Consider the following 17,802-nt stretch of genomic DNA (forward strand, 5'->3'; position numbering starts at 1 on the left):
TTCTGATGATGTACGTAACAACTGTGTTGTATGAGATAATTAACACACCAAGAACATCTACCTTTATATAAGTGTTTCCTCGCTTCCAATTTCAACTATATTTCCTGCTGTTATGGGGTTTACTCTACTTCCTGATCTCCAGTTTGAAGGCTTCTATATTTCGCCAATGAGGGATGAATATGGGGCCTTACATCAGGCCACTTTTTTTTATATTAACAGAATCTTTATTTCAGAAAAATAGAACAATTTTCTAATACAACCATTCTAAATTTGGGATGCTCCATAATTTAAGTTAACCAATATTTCTATGTGTGTATATTAAATCTGATTAGACAAGGATAGGGTGGTTTAAAGCAATACCGATGAAGTTAACATCTCACAGTTCAAGAGGTTGTGTGTTTTTACACCTGTTCTTTCCGTTTCAGTCTGGTAAAAAAGTGGGCAGCATCCCGAATCCTTTTGTCCATTTCACAGTCGGGCACAAAACGTACGACAGCAAGGTAAGCCAACAGGCCATGTTTCCTACTCTATAGTTCCCATAGATTTGTATAATTATATAAACAACACTGCAATGCCATGTGAATAGCATATTCCTGGTCGTTTTCACTGCCTCTAACATGGACCATTTCCCCCAACCAGACGAGGTATAAGACCAATGAGCCTGTATGGGAGGAGGCCTTCCCTTTCCTCATCCACAACCCAAAATGCCAAGAGCTGAAGATTGAGGTATGGGTTGTAGGCATACTTTTCCTACTGAGTGACCTCATTGCTTACCATTTAGTTTGACCTCTATGGCTATACGTTTAACATGTATCCGACACTCTTATTCAGAGCGACTTAGTTTGTGCATTCCTCCTAAGATAGCTAGGTGGGAAAATATCACAAACATAGAAAGTGCAGGTTCAGGTTTTTTTTTGGGGGGTGGGGGGGGGGGGTTAGTCGAGTTGAAGAGGAGGATTATTTAAGACACTTTGAAGATAGGGTTTGAGGTTTTCGGAAGATGAGCAGGGACTCTGCTGTCCTAGCTTCAGGGGGAAGCTGGTTCCACCATTGGGGTGCCAGGACAGAGACGAGCTTGGACTGGGCTGAGAGGAAAGTGCCCTACTATGGTGCCCCCCCAGGTCTCTTGGAAGGGCCAAAAGACCTGGGGTGGCAGAATGTGTGCTCGGATTGGGGTGTAGGGTTTGAGCATAGCCTAAAGGTAGAGAGGGGAAGTTCCTCTCGCTGTTCTGTAGGTAAGCATCATGCTCTTGTAGTGGATGCACCTTCAACTGGAAGCCAGTGGAGTGTGCGGAGGAGCGGGGTAACATGAGAAAAGTGAGTTTCAGTAGTCCAGACAAGATTACAAGTGCCTGGATTAGGACCTGCACCACTTCCTGTGTGAGGTAGGGTCGTACTCTACGGATGTTGTAGAGCATGAACCTGCAGGAGTGGGTCACTGCTTTGATGTTTGCAGAGAACAACCGAGTGCTGTCCAGGGTCAAGCCAAGGTTCTTTGCACTCCACACTGTGGAGTTGTCAACCGTGATGGAGAGGTCTTTGAGTGGGCAGGCCTTCCCCGGAAGGAAGAGCAGCTCCATCTTGTTGAGCTTGAGGTGGTGGCCCGACATTCAAGTTGAGATCTGCCAGGCAGGCAGAGATGCGTGTTGCCACCTGGGTGTCAGAAGGTGCCAAGTAGTTGAGTGTCGGCTGCATAACAATGATTGGCGAGACCATGTGAGGATATGACTGAGCCAGGTGACTTGGTGTATAGAGAGAAGAGTGCCTAGAACCAAGCCCTGGGGGACACCAGGAGTGAGAGTATGTGGTGCAGACACAGATAGCGGCCTGCCAGGGAGGATGCAATCCAAGAGTGTGCAGAGCCTGAAACGCCCAGCCCTGAGGGTGGAAAGGAGGATCTGATGGTTCACGGTGTTGAAGGCAGAGGATAGCTCTAGGAGGATGAGAACAGAGGAAAGAGAGTCAGCTTTGGCAATGCGGAGAGCCTCTGTGGCACAGAGAAGAGCTACCCGTTTTGAAGACAGACTGGTTAGGGTCAAGAAGATTGTTCAGAGAGATAATGAGAAAGTTGATCAGAGACAGCACGCTCAATTGTTTTGGAAAGAAAACAAGGGATACAGGTCTATAGTTTTTGATGTCAGATGAGGGGAGCGACTCGGGCCATTTTGAAGTCAAGAGGGGACGCAGCCAGTGATGAGATGAAGAGTGAAGTGAGGAATGGGAAAAGGTCTCCAGAGATTGCCTGGAGGAAGGGATAAGGTCGAGAGGGCAGGTTCTCGGGCAGCCAGTCATCTGGAGAGGGGAGAAAGAGGTCAAGGGTAGTTCTGTGAGTGAGACCAGTGGACTCAATAGGCTGAGTGAGTAGCGGATGTCGTCAACCTTCTTTTTAAAGTGGTTGACAAAGTCGTCTACAAAGAGTGAGGGAAGGGGATGGAGGATTAGGGAGGGGGATGGAGGAGAAGGTGGAATAGTTTTCTAGTGTTCGAGGCAGAAGCTTGAAATTTAGAGTGATAGAAAGTGGCTTTAGCAGTGGAGACAGAGGAAGAGAAGGTAGAGAGGAAGGAGTGAAAAGATGATAGGACCTCCAAAAGAATCGTTGCCCGCAGCCCTGTTCTGTAATCTCACAATGCCACGCAGCAAGAAGGGAGGGCCAAGCCGGCCTGAAGGAATGCGAGTCAGGATGGGGAAAGGGAGTAGAATAGGGTCGACGAGGCAAAATCAGGAGACAGGAGGAAGAAGGATTTAGGATGAGGGAGAAATGATAGGAGAGAGAGGAAAGATTGCGACGGCACATTAGCATGGGTAGGGGCTTAGTGGTTAGGGTTGGAGACAATAGGAAACAAAGTAGTGATCAGAGATCTGGAGGGGATGTTGCAGTGAGATAAGTAGGCGAGCAGCCTCTAGTAAAGATGAAGTCAAGCGTATTGCCTTCCTTGTGAGTTGAAAGGGTGAGGTCAAAAGAGGCAAGGAGGAGAAATAGTTGGAAAGAAATTAATAGAAGGCTGATGTCAGGAGGTTGAAGTCGCCAAGTACGAAGAGCGGTGAGCCATCGTCAGGAAATGACCTTATCAAAGTGTCAAGCTCATTGAGGAACTCTCCAAAGGCACCTGGTGGGTGATAGATAACAATTTTAAGCTTGAGTGGAGAAGTGACAGTGACGGCATGGAATTCAAATGAGGAGATGGACAGGTGAGAGGGAGAAAATAGAAAATCTCCACTTAGGAGAAATGAGTAGGTCTGTGCCACCACCGTAGTCAGATGATGAAAGAACAGCTGGAGTAACAGTGTTCTCTGGGGTGATCCATGTCTCCGTCAGGGACTAAAGGGCAGCAGAGGCTGTGATGAACTCTGCATTCTTGACCGCAGATCGGCAGTTTCAAATGCTGCCAGTGACCCGGAATTCCACATAGGTTGTGCGCGCAGGGTACACTAAATTAGAAGGGTTGCAGCCAAGGGGTGGGGAGCGTCTGTAAAGCCTACAGGGAGAGGAGCGAACAGGTATAGAAAACACACATAGTTGCCAAAGCGACAAAAGAGCAAAATGAGATCATCAGAAAATAACTAGGTAAAATATTAAAGTGAGAGCGTGGTGTGGAGCCTTCCTCTTTCCTTCTTCAAAGAACCTTGCAGAACAGTCTTTGTTTCGGCGACGGTCTGACAGCTGCCGCTGAGAAACCAGGGGGAGACTGAAGTACTAACACTAATTGTCTAGCAGCGGTGGAGAGCATACCTCCCTTTACTAATTGCTGATTGCCTAGGAGAGGTGAAACCACTTCCCCTCCAATACAGCCACTTACTAAAACAAGTCACAAATTGCCCTGCTCCTTAATCCTGGTTGATGTGTCAACAGCTTTCTGCAAAAGTCAGCAGTCCACACACCAAGTAGGCTACTGGGAAGACGGGTGTGACCTTACAGTTGATTTTGACAAAGGTGGGATTCTAGTGTGAGACTGAGCCAATTATTTGTATTTATTTATTTTTAAAAGTTGGGTGTCCCAAATTCCACCTTATTCCATATTTAGTGCATATTTAGTGCACTGTATACCAATAGGGCTCTTGTCAAAAGTTACTGCACCAAATAGAGTATTAGAGTATTTGTGACACACACACTATGGCTACTGTATGGCCTTACAGATGATTTAGTGTGATTATGGTGTGGGATTTAGCTGATTTTGTCTGCTCATTTACAAAACTCAGCATATCTGTGAAATTGTGCACGGAGCATGAGAGGGAATTTCGGGTCTGTAAATTCCAGCTACTTTAGTACCTGTGCACTGCCTATTTGTAAGTGCACTAGAATTTACTTGACACAAACTTCCGCTTTCATATAAAAAAACACATGTGCCCCCTTTCCCCCTTCAGGTAAAGGATGAGAAACATGATTGTTCCCTGGGGACTCTGAGCCTGCCCCTAGCCCGTCTCCTAGAGGCTGAGGACATGACACTGCACCAGCGCTTCAATCTCAAGAGCTCTGGGACTAACTCCACCATCAAGATGAAGATGGCACTGAGGGTAAGGGTCCATGAGGGTTTGAATAGGGCTCTTATAGTCATGCACATGTGTATCTGCATCCCAAATAGCACCCTATTCCCTATGTACAGTGGTTCCTCAATTAAAAGTTGCGTAATACTGCGGTATAGCGTGGTACGGTGTGTTACTGTGCTTGCCGTTAATGCTCGTTCGAACCACCAGAGAGCAGCTTTGAGCACATCTACGCTTGAGGAAAGATCATCATGGCATGCAATTGTGAATACACCTCATGGTTAAAATGTAACTCTATATATAATTGTATGCACACATCTGTTAATACAATCAGTGTTTGCTTCTTTGCTCACATCATTTGACCACTGCAGTTTGAGAGGATATATCAAGAAGAAAATGAATGTTACAGTAGCCTATGTTGGCCTATAGCCTACTGCACCTAAAACATCCGTTAATACAAGTCCTTCAAAAGTGGAAATATGGGCAGAATATTGTATGAAATATTTGGATGTTTAAAGGCGGATGTTTGGTTGTTTTAATTCAATCGGGTCATTCCAATTCAAATGTGACTCACTCATCAACTCACTTGTTGATATCGTATCCTAGCCTTTATTTAAGATTATTTTCATTTTAAAGAATGTATTTTCTTCCTGAAGAACAACAACCATTCACCAACATCCGCCACTTTCGGATTTGTCCAATTGAATGGCTCATCAAGGCGTGAACTGTGACCAATGTCCATCACTGTAAGCCTAGTGCTGTATTCTAATCCTAAAAACACAGCTTCTACAGTAGTAGGAATATATCAATTTCGATTTGTAAAAAAGACTGTTTCAAAATGCAGATGTTTAGTACAGTGTGACAAAAAACTATAGGAAAATTAGATTTGACAATAGCATGGATTGGGACTCCATCTGGTCCCTCGCCCTCTTCAACGTGTCATTCTTCCCCTGACTCCACCAATCCGGCCTGACTATGGACCAATGCATCATCCGTCGGCCCGTATCTCTGCCCTCAGAGAAGGTTTCTCTTTCTGCTGGTTTGCCTTCAATGACTCCAATAACTCTACAAGTTGGTCTACTGATTTGAACCTGATCAAACTTGTTTGGTAACAACTGAAAACAATTATCTGTAGCTCTGCCAAGCCTACAAGCAAAGATGAACTTGTAAAGGCCATCAAGGCTAATGCGGCTAATTGATTACCGGTATTTATCCTGTGTCGCACTAATGAAAAATGTGAAAAACAAAGATACTGTTTTTGTTTGCCTGGTTGAGTGGATGAGCTGAACACTTCAGAAACCAACAGCAAAGTTACTACTGAAGGCTTAGCCTATTTACAAGTCTATTTTGTAGCATAAAGCTATATTTGTTATTTGTCACATTGTACCAAGAGAACAGAAGAGAAAAACTGGTTTTAATGGCATATGAGGAAGCGTTCATATATTAATTCCCTCAGTTGGTATGGTCGGATTTTAGCCAGGCTATTGAAGCATGGTAAGAAATTCCAGATTTTAAGTCTGCATGAAGTAAAACGTCGATTTCAAACAATTTATGGTTTATGTTGTCTCTCTTTCTGCTGGTCTGCCTTCAATGGCTCGATCTCGGTCTTCAAAGTTTGAATCTGATCCATGTGCACCTTCATCAGATGGACTGAATGATACCGCCCTGTGCCCCAAATATGTGCTGTACTGAGGACTTTAATTTTTTTTTCTTTAGGACAGGCTATCTGGGGTTGATTCTAATTTGTTTATTGTAATAAAGCACGTAGCCCTCGCTTTTCCAACCCTCCTCCTTCATCCTCTATTATTATAATGCACTAAATATCCTAAGCTAACATCCTAAGAGGGGAATTGCATTAAATCAAATTATACATTTCCAATGATTTACCGTCCATAAGGATGGGGTGCCGCTAGTCAAAATATATTTATCATGCTTTCCTGATTGGACAAGTTAGATGAAACGACTGGAGTTGAGAATGTTGGTATATTCAGAGACCAAAAAGCTGAACAGATAAACACAGTTTTGATTTGCAGGAGTGTCTCTCTCCTCTCGCACTAGAGTCCTGCATCAGGCAAAAAAAAATCAGCTGGCGGGTGGTCCCGGAGTTGAGCTTGTATTTGATTCTGGATGTTGTTAATAAAATAGTTTAATTGAAACTTAAATCATCTAAACAATATTGAATGTAAATATTTAGTTTTATGTCGGCTATAGGCTTTCATTAGAAATAACAATGCCGCCGGAGAAGAAGGCTTATGTTTTATGTGTCCCCAACCGACTGTTTTCTGTTCATTTATTTGCGTTGTTTCTTTACTTACTTTGTACATAGGAGACGGTAGCCGCAACATTATGACCGAAAATAACTTCTGGACATCAGGACAGCGATTACTCACCACGGACTGGCAGAATCCTTTTTTTCCTTTAACGAGTCTGACGAGCCCGATATACTGATTTCTCGGGAACAGGCCCAGATCCCCGTGATTTGCGTGAAGAGGTGGCAGAGAAAAAGGGGCCAGCGGGCGGGCTGCCTTCTGACAATTTGTAGGCGATCGAATAAACCCCCACTTCCTTCCATTCTGCTAGCAAACGTGCAATCTTTGGCGAATGAATTAGATGACCTACGCGGAAGATTAAACTACCAACGGGACATTCAAAACTGTAATATCTTATGCTTCACGGAGACGTGGCTGAACGACGACACTATCTCCATACAGCTGGCTGGTTATACGCTGTACCGGCAGGGTAGAACAGCGGCGTCTGGTAAGACAAGGGGCGGCGGACTATGTATTTTTGTAAATAACAGCTGGAGCACGATATCTAAGGAAGTCTCGATCTATTGCTCGCCTGAGGTAGAGTATCTCATTGATAAGCTGTAAACCACACTATCTACCTAGAGAGTTTATCTGTATTTTTCGTAGCTGTTTAAATACCACCACAGACTGAGGCTGGCAGCATTCAATGAGCTGTATTCTGCCATAAGCAAACAAGAAAACGCTCACGCAGAGGGCTTGTGCTCCCAGTAGCCAGGGACTTTTATACAGGGAATTTTTATCAGCATGTTAAATGTGCAACCAGAGGGGTGGAAAAAGCTCTCCTGTGCCCAAGAACATGAAGGTAACCTAACCTGACTAAATGACTACCGACCCATAGCACTCACGTCTGTAGCCATGAAGTGCATTGAAAGGCTGGTCATGGCTCATATCAACGACATTATCCCAGAAACCCTAGACCCACTCCAATTTGCATACCGCCCCAACAGATCCACATATGATAATCTCTATTGCACTCCACACTGCCCTTTCCCACCTGGACAAAAGGAACACCTATTTGAGAATGCAATTCATTGACTACAGGTCAGCGTTCAACACCATATTGCCCTCAAAGCTCATCAATAAACTAAGGACCCTGGGACTAAACGCCTCCCTCTGAAACTGGATCTTGGACTTCCTGACGGGCCGCCCCAGGTGGTAAGTGTAGATAACACATCCGCCACGTTGATCCTCAACACAGGGGCCCCTCGGGTGCGTGCTCAGTCCCCACCTGTACTCCCTGTTCACTCATGACTGCACGGCCAGGCACGACTCCAACACCATCATTAAGTTTGCCGATGACACAACAGTGGTAGGCCTGGTCACCGACAACGACGAGACAGCCTATAGGGAGCAGATCAGAGACCTGGCCATGTGGTGCCAGGACAACCTCTCCCTCAACGTGATCAAGACAAAGGAGATGATTGTGGACGACAGGAAAAGAGGACCGAGCACGCCCCCATTCTCATCGACGGGGCTGCAGTGGAGCAGGTTGAGAGCTTCAAGTTCCATGGTGTCCACATCACCAACAAACTAACATGGTCCAAGCACACCAAGACAGTCGTGAAGAGGGCGCGACTAAATCTATTCCCCCTCAGGAGACTGAAAGGATTTGGCATGGGTCCTCAGATCCTCAAAAGGTTTTACAGCTGCACCATCGAGAGCATGGTGCAACTGGTTGCATCACTGTCTGGTATGGTAACTGCCTAACCTCCGACTGCAAAGTTCTACAGAGGGTTGTGTGAACGGCCCAGTACATCACTGGGGCCAAGCTTCCTGCCATCCAGGACCTCTATATCAGGCAGTGTCAGGAAGGCCCTAAAAATTGTCAAGGACTCCAGCCACCCTAGTCATAGACTGTTCTCTCTGCTACCGCACGGCAAGCGGTACCGGAGCGCCAAGTCTAGGTCCAAGAGGCTTCTTACCCCCAAGCCATAATACTCCTGAACATCTAATCAAATGGCTTCCCAGACTATTTGCATTGACCCCCCCCCCCCTTCTTTTCAGTTACCTAATGTGGAATATAGTTACTTGCATGTACATATTACCTTAGCTAACCGGTGCCCCCGCACATTGACTCTGTACCCGTACCCCCCTGTACTCTCGCTATTGTTATTTTACTGCTGCTCTTTAATTTTTTGTTACATTTATTTCTTATACATATTTTTTTTAACTGCATTGTTGGTTAGGAGCTCGTAAGTAAGCATTTCACTGTAAGGTCTACTACACCTGTTGTATTTGGTGCATGTGACTAATAAAATGTCATTTGATTAGGTTATTAGAAGGCTCTTTTAAAGCAATTTTAAGTTGTCGTTGTGCCTCATTGCATTGTGAAAATAAAATATATATAGTAGTTATTAATTCATGGCATGGTTTATTTTATCCAAATGTTGAATATACATGCAGACAAATTGATTCATACAGAGGAATAATAGCCTACTGTCTGGAGTCATAAAAACTATTAGGCTAAATAAATCGCTGTTATTTTGTTGGGTAACTGGTCGGCTTTTGAAACTCCTAAGAGTCAATATAATCATTAATTCGCAACACGTATCTGATTATTCATAATGAATAGGATTTATTTGTTTCAATTTGTTTACATACCTCATTGTAACCAAAAAGTCACAAATGATTAAACACACACACATGAGCAGATTGGTCAAAAATATTCTTTATTAAAGACAATCAGAAAGAATGTGTCGGTACTTATTTATTTTGTACCAAAGCCTCAAATGAGTGAGTCACTTAAATGAGTGAGCTTTATGCTGACAAAGGTAGCTTTATGCTGTAAAATGTCCTGCTAAATAGTCCAAGCCTAAAGGAAATTCCATTAAAAAAATGTAATTGTAATAAAAAAATGTAAATGTAATAAATAAATTAAATGGAGCAGTTCTTTTTCCCCTCTGTGTCCAAAATGTAATATTTTATGGAAATCTATTACAGTAAGGTACTTTAATTGTTACCCAGAAATGCATTTGATATTAAAATAAAAATGGTTGCATTGGGCCTTTAACCTGAATGCAATTATAGAAATGTTGCTTAAGATTCAATTATTCTACACATTCTTCAAGTGTTCTTGTGCACTGTCTCATATAATAATTGTTTATCCTCTCCAACCTCTATGTCCCTCTTGTGCAGGTTCTGTGTCAGGAGAAGTTGACAGGGTCCGACCAGACGTCCTCGGTGCAGGTTCGTAAGACCAGCACTAGTAACCCCATCCCCGTGAAGAGCCCGCCCGTCGCCGAACCCCCCAACCCTGTCCCTATCTCAGACCTCTCACGCTCTGTGGCCGCCTCGACCCAGGATCTCCACAGGAGAGGGGGGGGTGGCGAGCCCTACTCAGGGGGCCCGGTAGGCATCGGCCTAGCCGACGCAGGCAGGAGCACCTCCAACCTGGCCATCTCTGGCTCTCACAAACACCTGGCCCACTTTGGGTCAACTGTCAGTATCGCCTCGGACATCTCCAACCCGTACGCCACACAGGAGCTCCAGCAGAGGCTGAACGAGTTGCAGAAGTAAGCACGTATGAACGCAAGCGCACACACAAACACATTGATACATGCACATACAAGTCATAGACTGTTCTCTCTGCTACCGCATGGCAAGCAGTACCGATGCACCAAGTCTGGAGCCAACAGCACCCTGAACAGCTTTGACCCCCAATCCATAAGACTGCTAAATTGTTAGTCCGGGTAGCTATTTGGTTATCTGCATTGACTATCTTTTGACTCATCATATACAGTACGCTGCTGATACTGTTTATTGTCTAATCTGTCACACCTAGTCACTTTACCCCTACCTATATGTACAGCTGTATAACCTCAATTACCTCGTACCTGTACACATCGACTCGTAGTGGTACCCCTTGTATATAGTCAAGTTATCATTGTATTTATTCCTTGTGTTATATTCTTTTTTTAAATTCTCTTTGCATTGTTGGCAAGTAAGTAAGCATTTCACTGTTAGTCTATACCTGTTGTTTACGAAGCACATGACAAATGCATTTGATTCTATACACACCATTTTACAGTAAACAAATTGACAACAGACTTTCAGCACACTTATAGGGAAGGACATTCAACAAGCACAGCACATACACAAATGACTGATTATTGGCTGAGAGAAAATGATGATAAAAATATTGTAGGGGCTGTTTTGTTTGACTTCAGTGCGACTGTTGACATTATCGATCATAGTCTGCTGCTGGAAAAACACATTTGTTATTGCATTACACACCCTGCTATATTGTGGATAAAGAGTTACTTGTCTAACAGAACACAGAGGGTGTTCTTTAATGGAAGCCACTCCAACATAATCCAGGTAGAATCAGGAATTCCCCAGGGCAGCTGTCTAGGCCCCTTACTTTTTTTTCAATCTTTACTTATTGACATGCCACTGGCTTTGAGTCACTGAAATGACTGCAGCACTTACCAAAGAGCTGCAGTTAGTTTCAGAATGGGTGGCAAGAAATAAGATAGTCCTACATATTTTGAAAACTAATGCATTGTATTTGGGACAAATCACTCAATAAACCCTAAACCTCAATAAAATCTTGTAATGAATAATGTGGAAATTGAGCAAGTTGAGGTGTATTTGGAGTAACCGTGGATTGTGAACTGTTATGGTCAAAACATGTTCATACAACAATAGCTAAGATGGGGAGAAGTCTGTCCATAACAAAGCACTGCTCTGCCTTAACAACACTATCAACAAGGCAGGTCCTAAAGAACCTAGTTTTGTCGCAACTGGACTATTGTTCAGTAGTGTGGTCAGGTGCCCAAAGAGAGATTTGTGGCATACACCACAAGACATGCCACCAGAGGTCTCTTCACAATCCACAAGTCCAGAACAGTCTAGAGGTGCACAGTACTACATAGAGTGACTACATGGAGCTATATTCCACATCAGGTAACTGAGGCAAGCAGTAGAATCAGATTAAAAAATTAATAAAAATACACCTTATGGGACTGTGAAGAGACACATACAGTGGGGCAAAAAAGTATTTAGTCAGCCACCAATTGTGCAAGTTCTCCCACTTTAAAAGATGAGGCCTGTAATTTTCATCATAGGTACACTTCAACTATGACAGACAAAATGAGAAAAAAAAATCCAGAAAATCACATTGTAGGATTTTTTATGAATTTATTTGCAAATTATGGTGGAAAATAAGTATTTGGTCAATAACAAAAGTTTATCTTAATACTTTGTTATATACCCTTTGTTGGTAATGCCAGAGGTCAAACGTTTTCTGTAAGTCTTCACAAGGTTTTCACACACTGTTGCTGGTATTTTGGCCCATTCCTCCATGCAGATCTCCTCTAGAGCAGTGATGTTCTGGGGCTGTTGCTGGGCAACACAGACTTTCAACTCCCTCCAAAGATTTTCTATGGGGTTGAGATCTGGAGACTGGCTAGGCCACTCCAGGACCTTGAAATGCTTCTTATGAAGCCACTCCTTCGTTGCCCGGGCGGTGTGTTTGGGATCATTGTCATGCTGAAAGACCCAGCCATGTTTCATCTTCAATGCCCTTGCTGATGGAAGGAGGTTTTCAATCAAAATCTCACGATACATGGGCCCATTCATTCTTTCCTTTACACGGATCAGTCGTCCTGGTCCCTTTGCAGAAAAACAGCCCCAAAGCATGATGTTTCCACCCCCATGCTTCACAGTAGGTATGGTGTTCTTTGGATTCTTTGTCCTCCAAACACGACGAGTTGAGTTTTTACCAAAAAGTTATATTTTGGTTTCATCTGACCAGATGACATTCTCTCAATCTTCTTCTGGATTATCCAAATGCTCTCTAGCAAACTTCAGACTGGCCTGGACATGTACTGGCTTAAGCAGGGGGACATGTCTGGCACTGCAGGATTTGAGTCCCTGGCGGCGTAGTGTGTTACTGATGGTAGGCTTTGTTACTTTGGTCCCAGCTCTCTGCAGGTCGTTCACTAGGTCCCCCCGTGTGGTTCTGGGATTTTTGCTCACCGTTCTTGTGATCATTTTGACCCCACGGGGTGAGATCTTGCGTGGAGCCCCAGATCGAGGGAGATTATCAGTGGTCTTGTATGTCTTCCATTTCCTAGTAATTGCTCCCACAGTTGATTTCTTCAAACCAAGCTGCTTACCTATTGCAGATTCAGTCTTCCCAGCCTGGTGCAGGTCTACAATTTTGTTTCTGGTGTCCTTTGACAGCTTTTTGGTCTTTGCCATAGTGGAGTTTGGAGTGTGACTGTTTGAGGTTGTGGACAGGTGTCTTTTATACTGATAACAGGTGCCATTAATACAGGTAACGAGTGGAGGACAGAGGAGCCTCTTAAAGAAGAAGTTACAGGTCTGTGAGAGCCAGAAATCTTGCTTGTTTGTAGGTCACCAAATACTTATTTTCCACCATAATTTGCAAATAAATTCATAAAAAATCCTACAATGTGATTTTCTGGATTTTCTTTTCTCATTTTGTCTGTCATAGTTGAAGTGTACCTATGATGAAAATTACAGGCCTCTCTCATCTTTTTAAGTGGGGTAACTTTCACAATTGGTGGCTGACTAAATACTTTTTTGCCCCACTGTACACACACACACACACACACACACACACACACACACACACACACACACACACACACACAGGTGCAGATGCATGCATACGCACACGGGCAATAGCACACGCACTTTACACACACATATATTGTTGTATGGTAGTATCACACATTTTGTGTTGTGGATATGTGGTGGTGTGACAGTGTTATATGATGTACTGTTTTATCTTTTGTTGTATGTGTAATGTAAGTGTCTTAATGTGTTTGGACCCCAGGGAGAGTAGCAGCAGCTAATGGGGATCCCTAATAAAATACAAAATACAAGTACCACATTGTGACACAATACAAAGAAATGCAACGACATTGACTAACCTGCAGATTATATTACAGACCTAATGTGAATGATTGTTTTGTTACAGAACAATGTGACTAATGTGTGTGTCTCTGTCTACAGTGGCTCAGCCGGTCATTTGCCCCTGGGTGAGGTGCAATTGACTGTCAGACACAGCCCTCAGAGGAACAAGCTCATTGTGGTTTTGCATGCCTGCCGGTAAGAGACATGGCGGGAGACTTAGGTCCCGCGTCCCAAAGGCCATTTAGGATGCATCCATACTGTAGCTTCCACATGTTACTCTATACACTAACTATTGGAGAATGTATCATGTTCTGTTATCAGCTTCATCCACTCATTTTTATTCAATGTACAAGCCTTTTTCTTTGACCACAGACTTGATGCGCAATAATATAATCATTTTGGATAATTTTATTTTAACCCATTACACTTGTGGGAATTGGCCTATATGGACAGGGCTAAATGTAAATGTTTTATTTTTATTTATTTTTTTACAGACAATATGAAAAGCGTAAGCATGGTAGCAATTGAAAGGGAACAGTTTGGAGATTATGAGAAAATTATTAGACCAAAGTTGAGGACCCAACAGTTCACCTGACACAAGACTGAATCCAAACATTACACTGTTGATTTTATGTGCATGTTACATTTGCTGTACTTTTCACCTCATGTGTTGATAATGAAATCTGAATATCTGGCCACACTCCCTAAGCAATTTCAATGCACTTTTATGACTCAAAGAAGAGTCATCAACTATAAGGTGCTATTTTTTAGCTTTCCTAGCTTTGCCATTGAGGAACTAGAGCAAGGACACTTGTAGTTGTTTTTGTTTGGAACACAACCCAGCATCCCCTCCAACCGACAATTACTGTTGTTTATGCAATCCAAAAATTGACCATTATAAATTGCAATATGGTCAGTTGGGCATCATTTGAAAGCTTGTTCTATTGCCAAAATGACTAGCTAAGTAATAAAATATGATCTTAGTGTTTGAATTTCAGAAGGCAATTCAGAGAAAAATATTGTAATTATATGGTGCGCATAGAAAGGAGTCATAAGTGCATTCAGGTGTGCCGCGGTGAATTCTCTTCACAACAGACAAACAGGCTCATTCTGTTCAGAACAACCCAGGGTTTCACGCCATACAGTGCTGTGAAGTGCAGAGCCTGAGCTCTGATATCATTTATAGTGTGTTACTGTACAGCCACTGCGTTCCAATTTAGGCGCTTATCAGTGCCCAAATCTGTCATCTGTATCAACAAGTGTAAAGGGCTACCCCAAATGATGTGAAACAGTGTGTTCTTTTTTTATCTATCCCTCTACCTCCACTCTCTGTCTTTCTCTCTCCCACTCTCCACAGAAACCTGATTGCGTTCACAGATCATGGGTCGGATCCGTATGTGCGGCTCTATCTTCTACCTGACAAGCGAAGGTCTGGGAGGAGGAAAACCCACACGCACAAGAAGGACCTGAACCCTGTTTACGATGAGATGTAAGTTTCAACATTCATCTTTGTTCCTCTTACCATCAAACACCAGTGGATTTACTGGTAGTCTACTGGTAGTCATTGTATAATTGAATTGTTTGTGTGCATGTGTTGTCAGATTTGAGTTCGGTGTGTCGGTCGTGGAGTTGCACAGGAGGACTCTGGATGTGGCGGTAAAGAACGGAGGAAATATCTTTTCCAAACACAAAGGGCTGCTGGGGAAGGTGAGACTGGACCTCTCCTCCTACTGCAGAACTGTGTCTATCCATGCATGCCCCTTCTGTTATTCGATAACATACAGTAAATGTGAATACACATCATTACCTGTCCAAAGCTCACTTTCCCTCCTTCATATCGTGTCATCTTGACAGGTGCTGGTGGATTTGACTCACGAGGATATCGTCAAGGGATGGACACAATGGTCAGTGAAATACTTCATTTGTTTATTTATTTATTTTGTACAATTATTAGTACGATTAAGTCCAGTCGTGTTCACACACATATTTGGGGACTTCTTCGAATAATTTAATAAGAACTTTCATCATAAGATCTGAATATCAAGGAATCAAGCATAGAATAAGACTGAGTGTTTGTTATTCTAGATTTTTAAAATTTTTAATTTACAATGCGTCTCCTGTCTTTGCTACTAGGTATGAGTTGAGTGAGGATGGTCTGAGAAAAACTCTCCAGCAGCTGTAGACTACGAGAGGTAGAGGAGGACCTAATCAAGTCTTCACCAACGTGGCATTGCCACTAGGGCCCTACTGTAAGTGTCAAGCAGTGTCTATAGAGTAGTGCTGTTTTAGGATAAGTTTTGCTTTTTGAAATGATCCTAGATCAGCACTCCTACTCGGAGACACTTGGCATATACGGCCCCTGAGCAAACGTATTTGCCTTTTTCATACAATTGCTTTTAAATCCATGAACAACTTTTTTGGGGGTTTTCCCTTTTTTAAATGATCGTTTATTTACATGACTTGCAATTGTAAAAAAAATATATATACATTTTGATATTCCTTTATTCACATCAGTTGCATCGTTATCTCTCCCCACTTAGAAATGATCCAGTGCAATAGTAAGAAAGGGAGTATGTGTTCAAACTAATTCTACATTTTTTAAATCCATATTTTAAAATAAAATGATTGAGGACTGTAACAAAATATATATTTTCTTGCTACGGCTGTTACAGCAGGTTTTGCTGCCTTGTTTTATGTCGGGAATGTACAACATATGAATATGTAAATATGTACAATGACAATGAGGACTAAAGAGAAGGTTTATTATAATGTTTGTAGTGGAGGGTTTTGCTTGGTCACAATGACTATTTTATAATTCAACAAACTACATGCAAACTATTTCAGAGCTAAGTTGAACTACGACCCGTCTATCCTCTAAGGGAAATAGTATATATATGTATATGTATAGTACTTTGCCACCAAAGAGACAATGAAATGAAATACTTGTCTGTGGGGTTTTAACTAAACCAAATATATTTGCACACTATTCGTTTATGCATGTTTAAAATCTTTCAAACCATCAGCATAGTGTTAACAGTAATAATAACAGAACTTGGCTGAGTTAACCTCACAGTGATATTCCAGCCTTCTTCAAATCATTGTGGCTTATGATAATTGATTTCCCAACTCTGAAATCACGAAAGATGAAATATATTTATCATGGTTGTTGTCAATAAATGCACCAGTCTTCATGTTTTTGTTCTACGAACACATTTCAGCATGCACATCTTATTCAACGCTTCTCTTTACTGCAATCGCTTGCAAAAAACACAATGTTTTGGTTTACGTTATAGGTGTGAAATGATCCTAGATCAGCACTCCTACTCGGAGACACTTGGCATATACGGCCCCCTCACCTTTATTGATTATGTCACCTGTACCTGGATATCTGTAACACATGTAAACACTCTGTTATGACTTTATTGATCTGGTTACCATAGTAATGATGTATCAAAATGAAAGCATTTTAGATTGTACCATGTTTAAGCTGTAACATAGTGGCTTGTAGCCTAATGTATCAGTTCTGATGTGTTCTCATATTTCTGCAATCTCTGTCCTTTTTTAAAAAGTGGTTGTATGCGTACCTACAGGTAACTGCCAAAATAAAGAAACCGCCAACATAAAGTGTCTTCATGGGGCTTTGGGCCACCACGACCAGAACAGCTTCAATGCACCTTGGAGGGATGCGACACCATTCTTCCATGGAAAAATTCCATAATTTGGTGTTTTGTTGATGGTGGTGGAGAACACTCAGAATCTCCCATAAGTGTACACTTGGGTTGAGATCTGGTGAGTGAGAGACACGCGCGCGCATACACACACGGGTGGACTGGGAAGTAAATTCAGCCATGGCATTTTAGCCACACTATCCTACATCCCTGTGTCAGCGTGTCTCTCTCTCTGTTTTTATTTCCCCTAGCTCTATTGTACTTAGCTGCTGCTAAGGCTAGCATCACTGGGACCAGAAGACCAGGCGGCCACACTGCCTGTGCTGAGCCCAGCAACATCCTAGTTGTGGAATAATAAAAACACATTTGTCAGGCGAAGACAATCGCTGAATAAATGTCTAATAGATGACCATTGACTCACAATTCCTAGGGCCCTCTGTTTTGGCAGAACATGCAAC

General features: G+C 42.7%; 1 protein-coding gene across 3 annotated transcripts in view; it reads left to right on the plus strand.

The window, feature by feature from the left end:
• The window catches only part of LOC110530264 (extended synaptotagmin-2), a 60,413-nt gene extending 43,113 nt beyond the window's left edge, over positions 1-17,300 (plus strand). For all 3 annotated transcript variants that reach the window (XM_021613179.2, XM_021613180.2, XM_021613181.2), the window contains exons 15-23: positions 426-500; positions 640-726; positions 4,363-4,512; positions 9,927-10,303; positions 13,776-13,871; positions 15,034-15,165; positions 15,278-15,383; positions 15,531-15,580; positions 15,810-17,300. In XM_021613179.2, the coding sequence (XP_021468854.2) occupies positions 426-500; positions 640-726; positions 4,363-4,512; positions 9,927-10,303; positions 13,776-13,871; positions 15,034-15,165; positions 15,278-15,383; positions 15,531-15,580; positions 15,810-15,858 (1,122 nt within the window). In that variant the 3' untranslated portion in view covers positions 15,859-17,300. The remainder of the gene's footprint in view (positions 1-425; positions 501-639; positions 727-4,362; positions 4,513-9,926; positions 10,304-13,775; positions 13,872-15,033; positions 15,166-15,277; positions 15,384-15,530; positions 15,581-15,809) is intronic.
• Positions 17,301-17,802: the final 502 nt, after the last annotated feature.

Source organism: Oncorhynchus mykiss, chromosome 8 (assembly GCF_013265735.2).
Source record: "Oncorhynchus mykiss isolate Arlee chromosome 8, USDA_OmykA_1.1, whole genome shotgun sequence".
Lineage (NCBI taxonomy): Eukaryota > Metazoa > Chordata > Actinopteri > Salmoniformes > Salmonidae > Oncorhynchus > Oncorhynchus mykiss.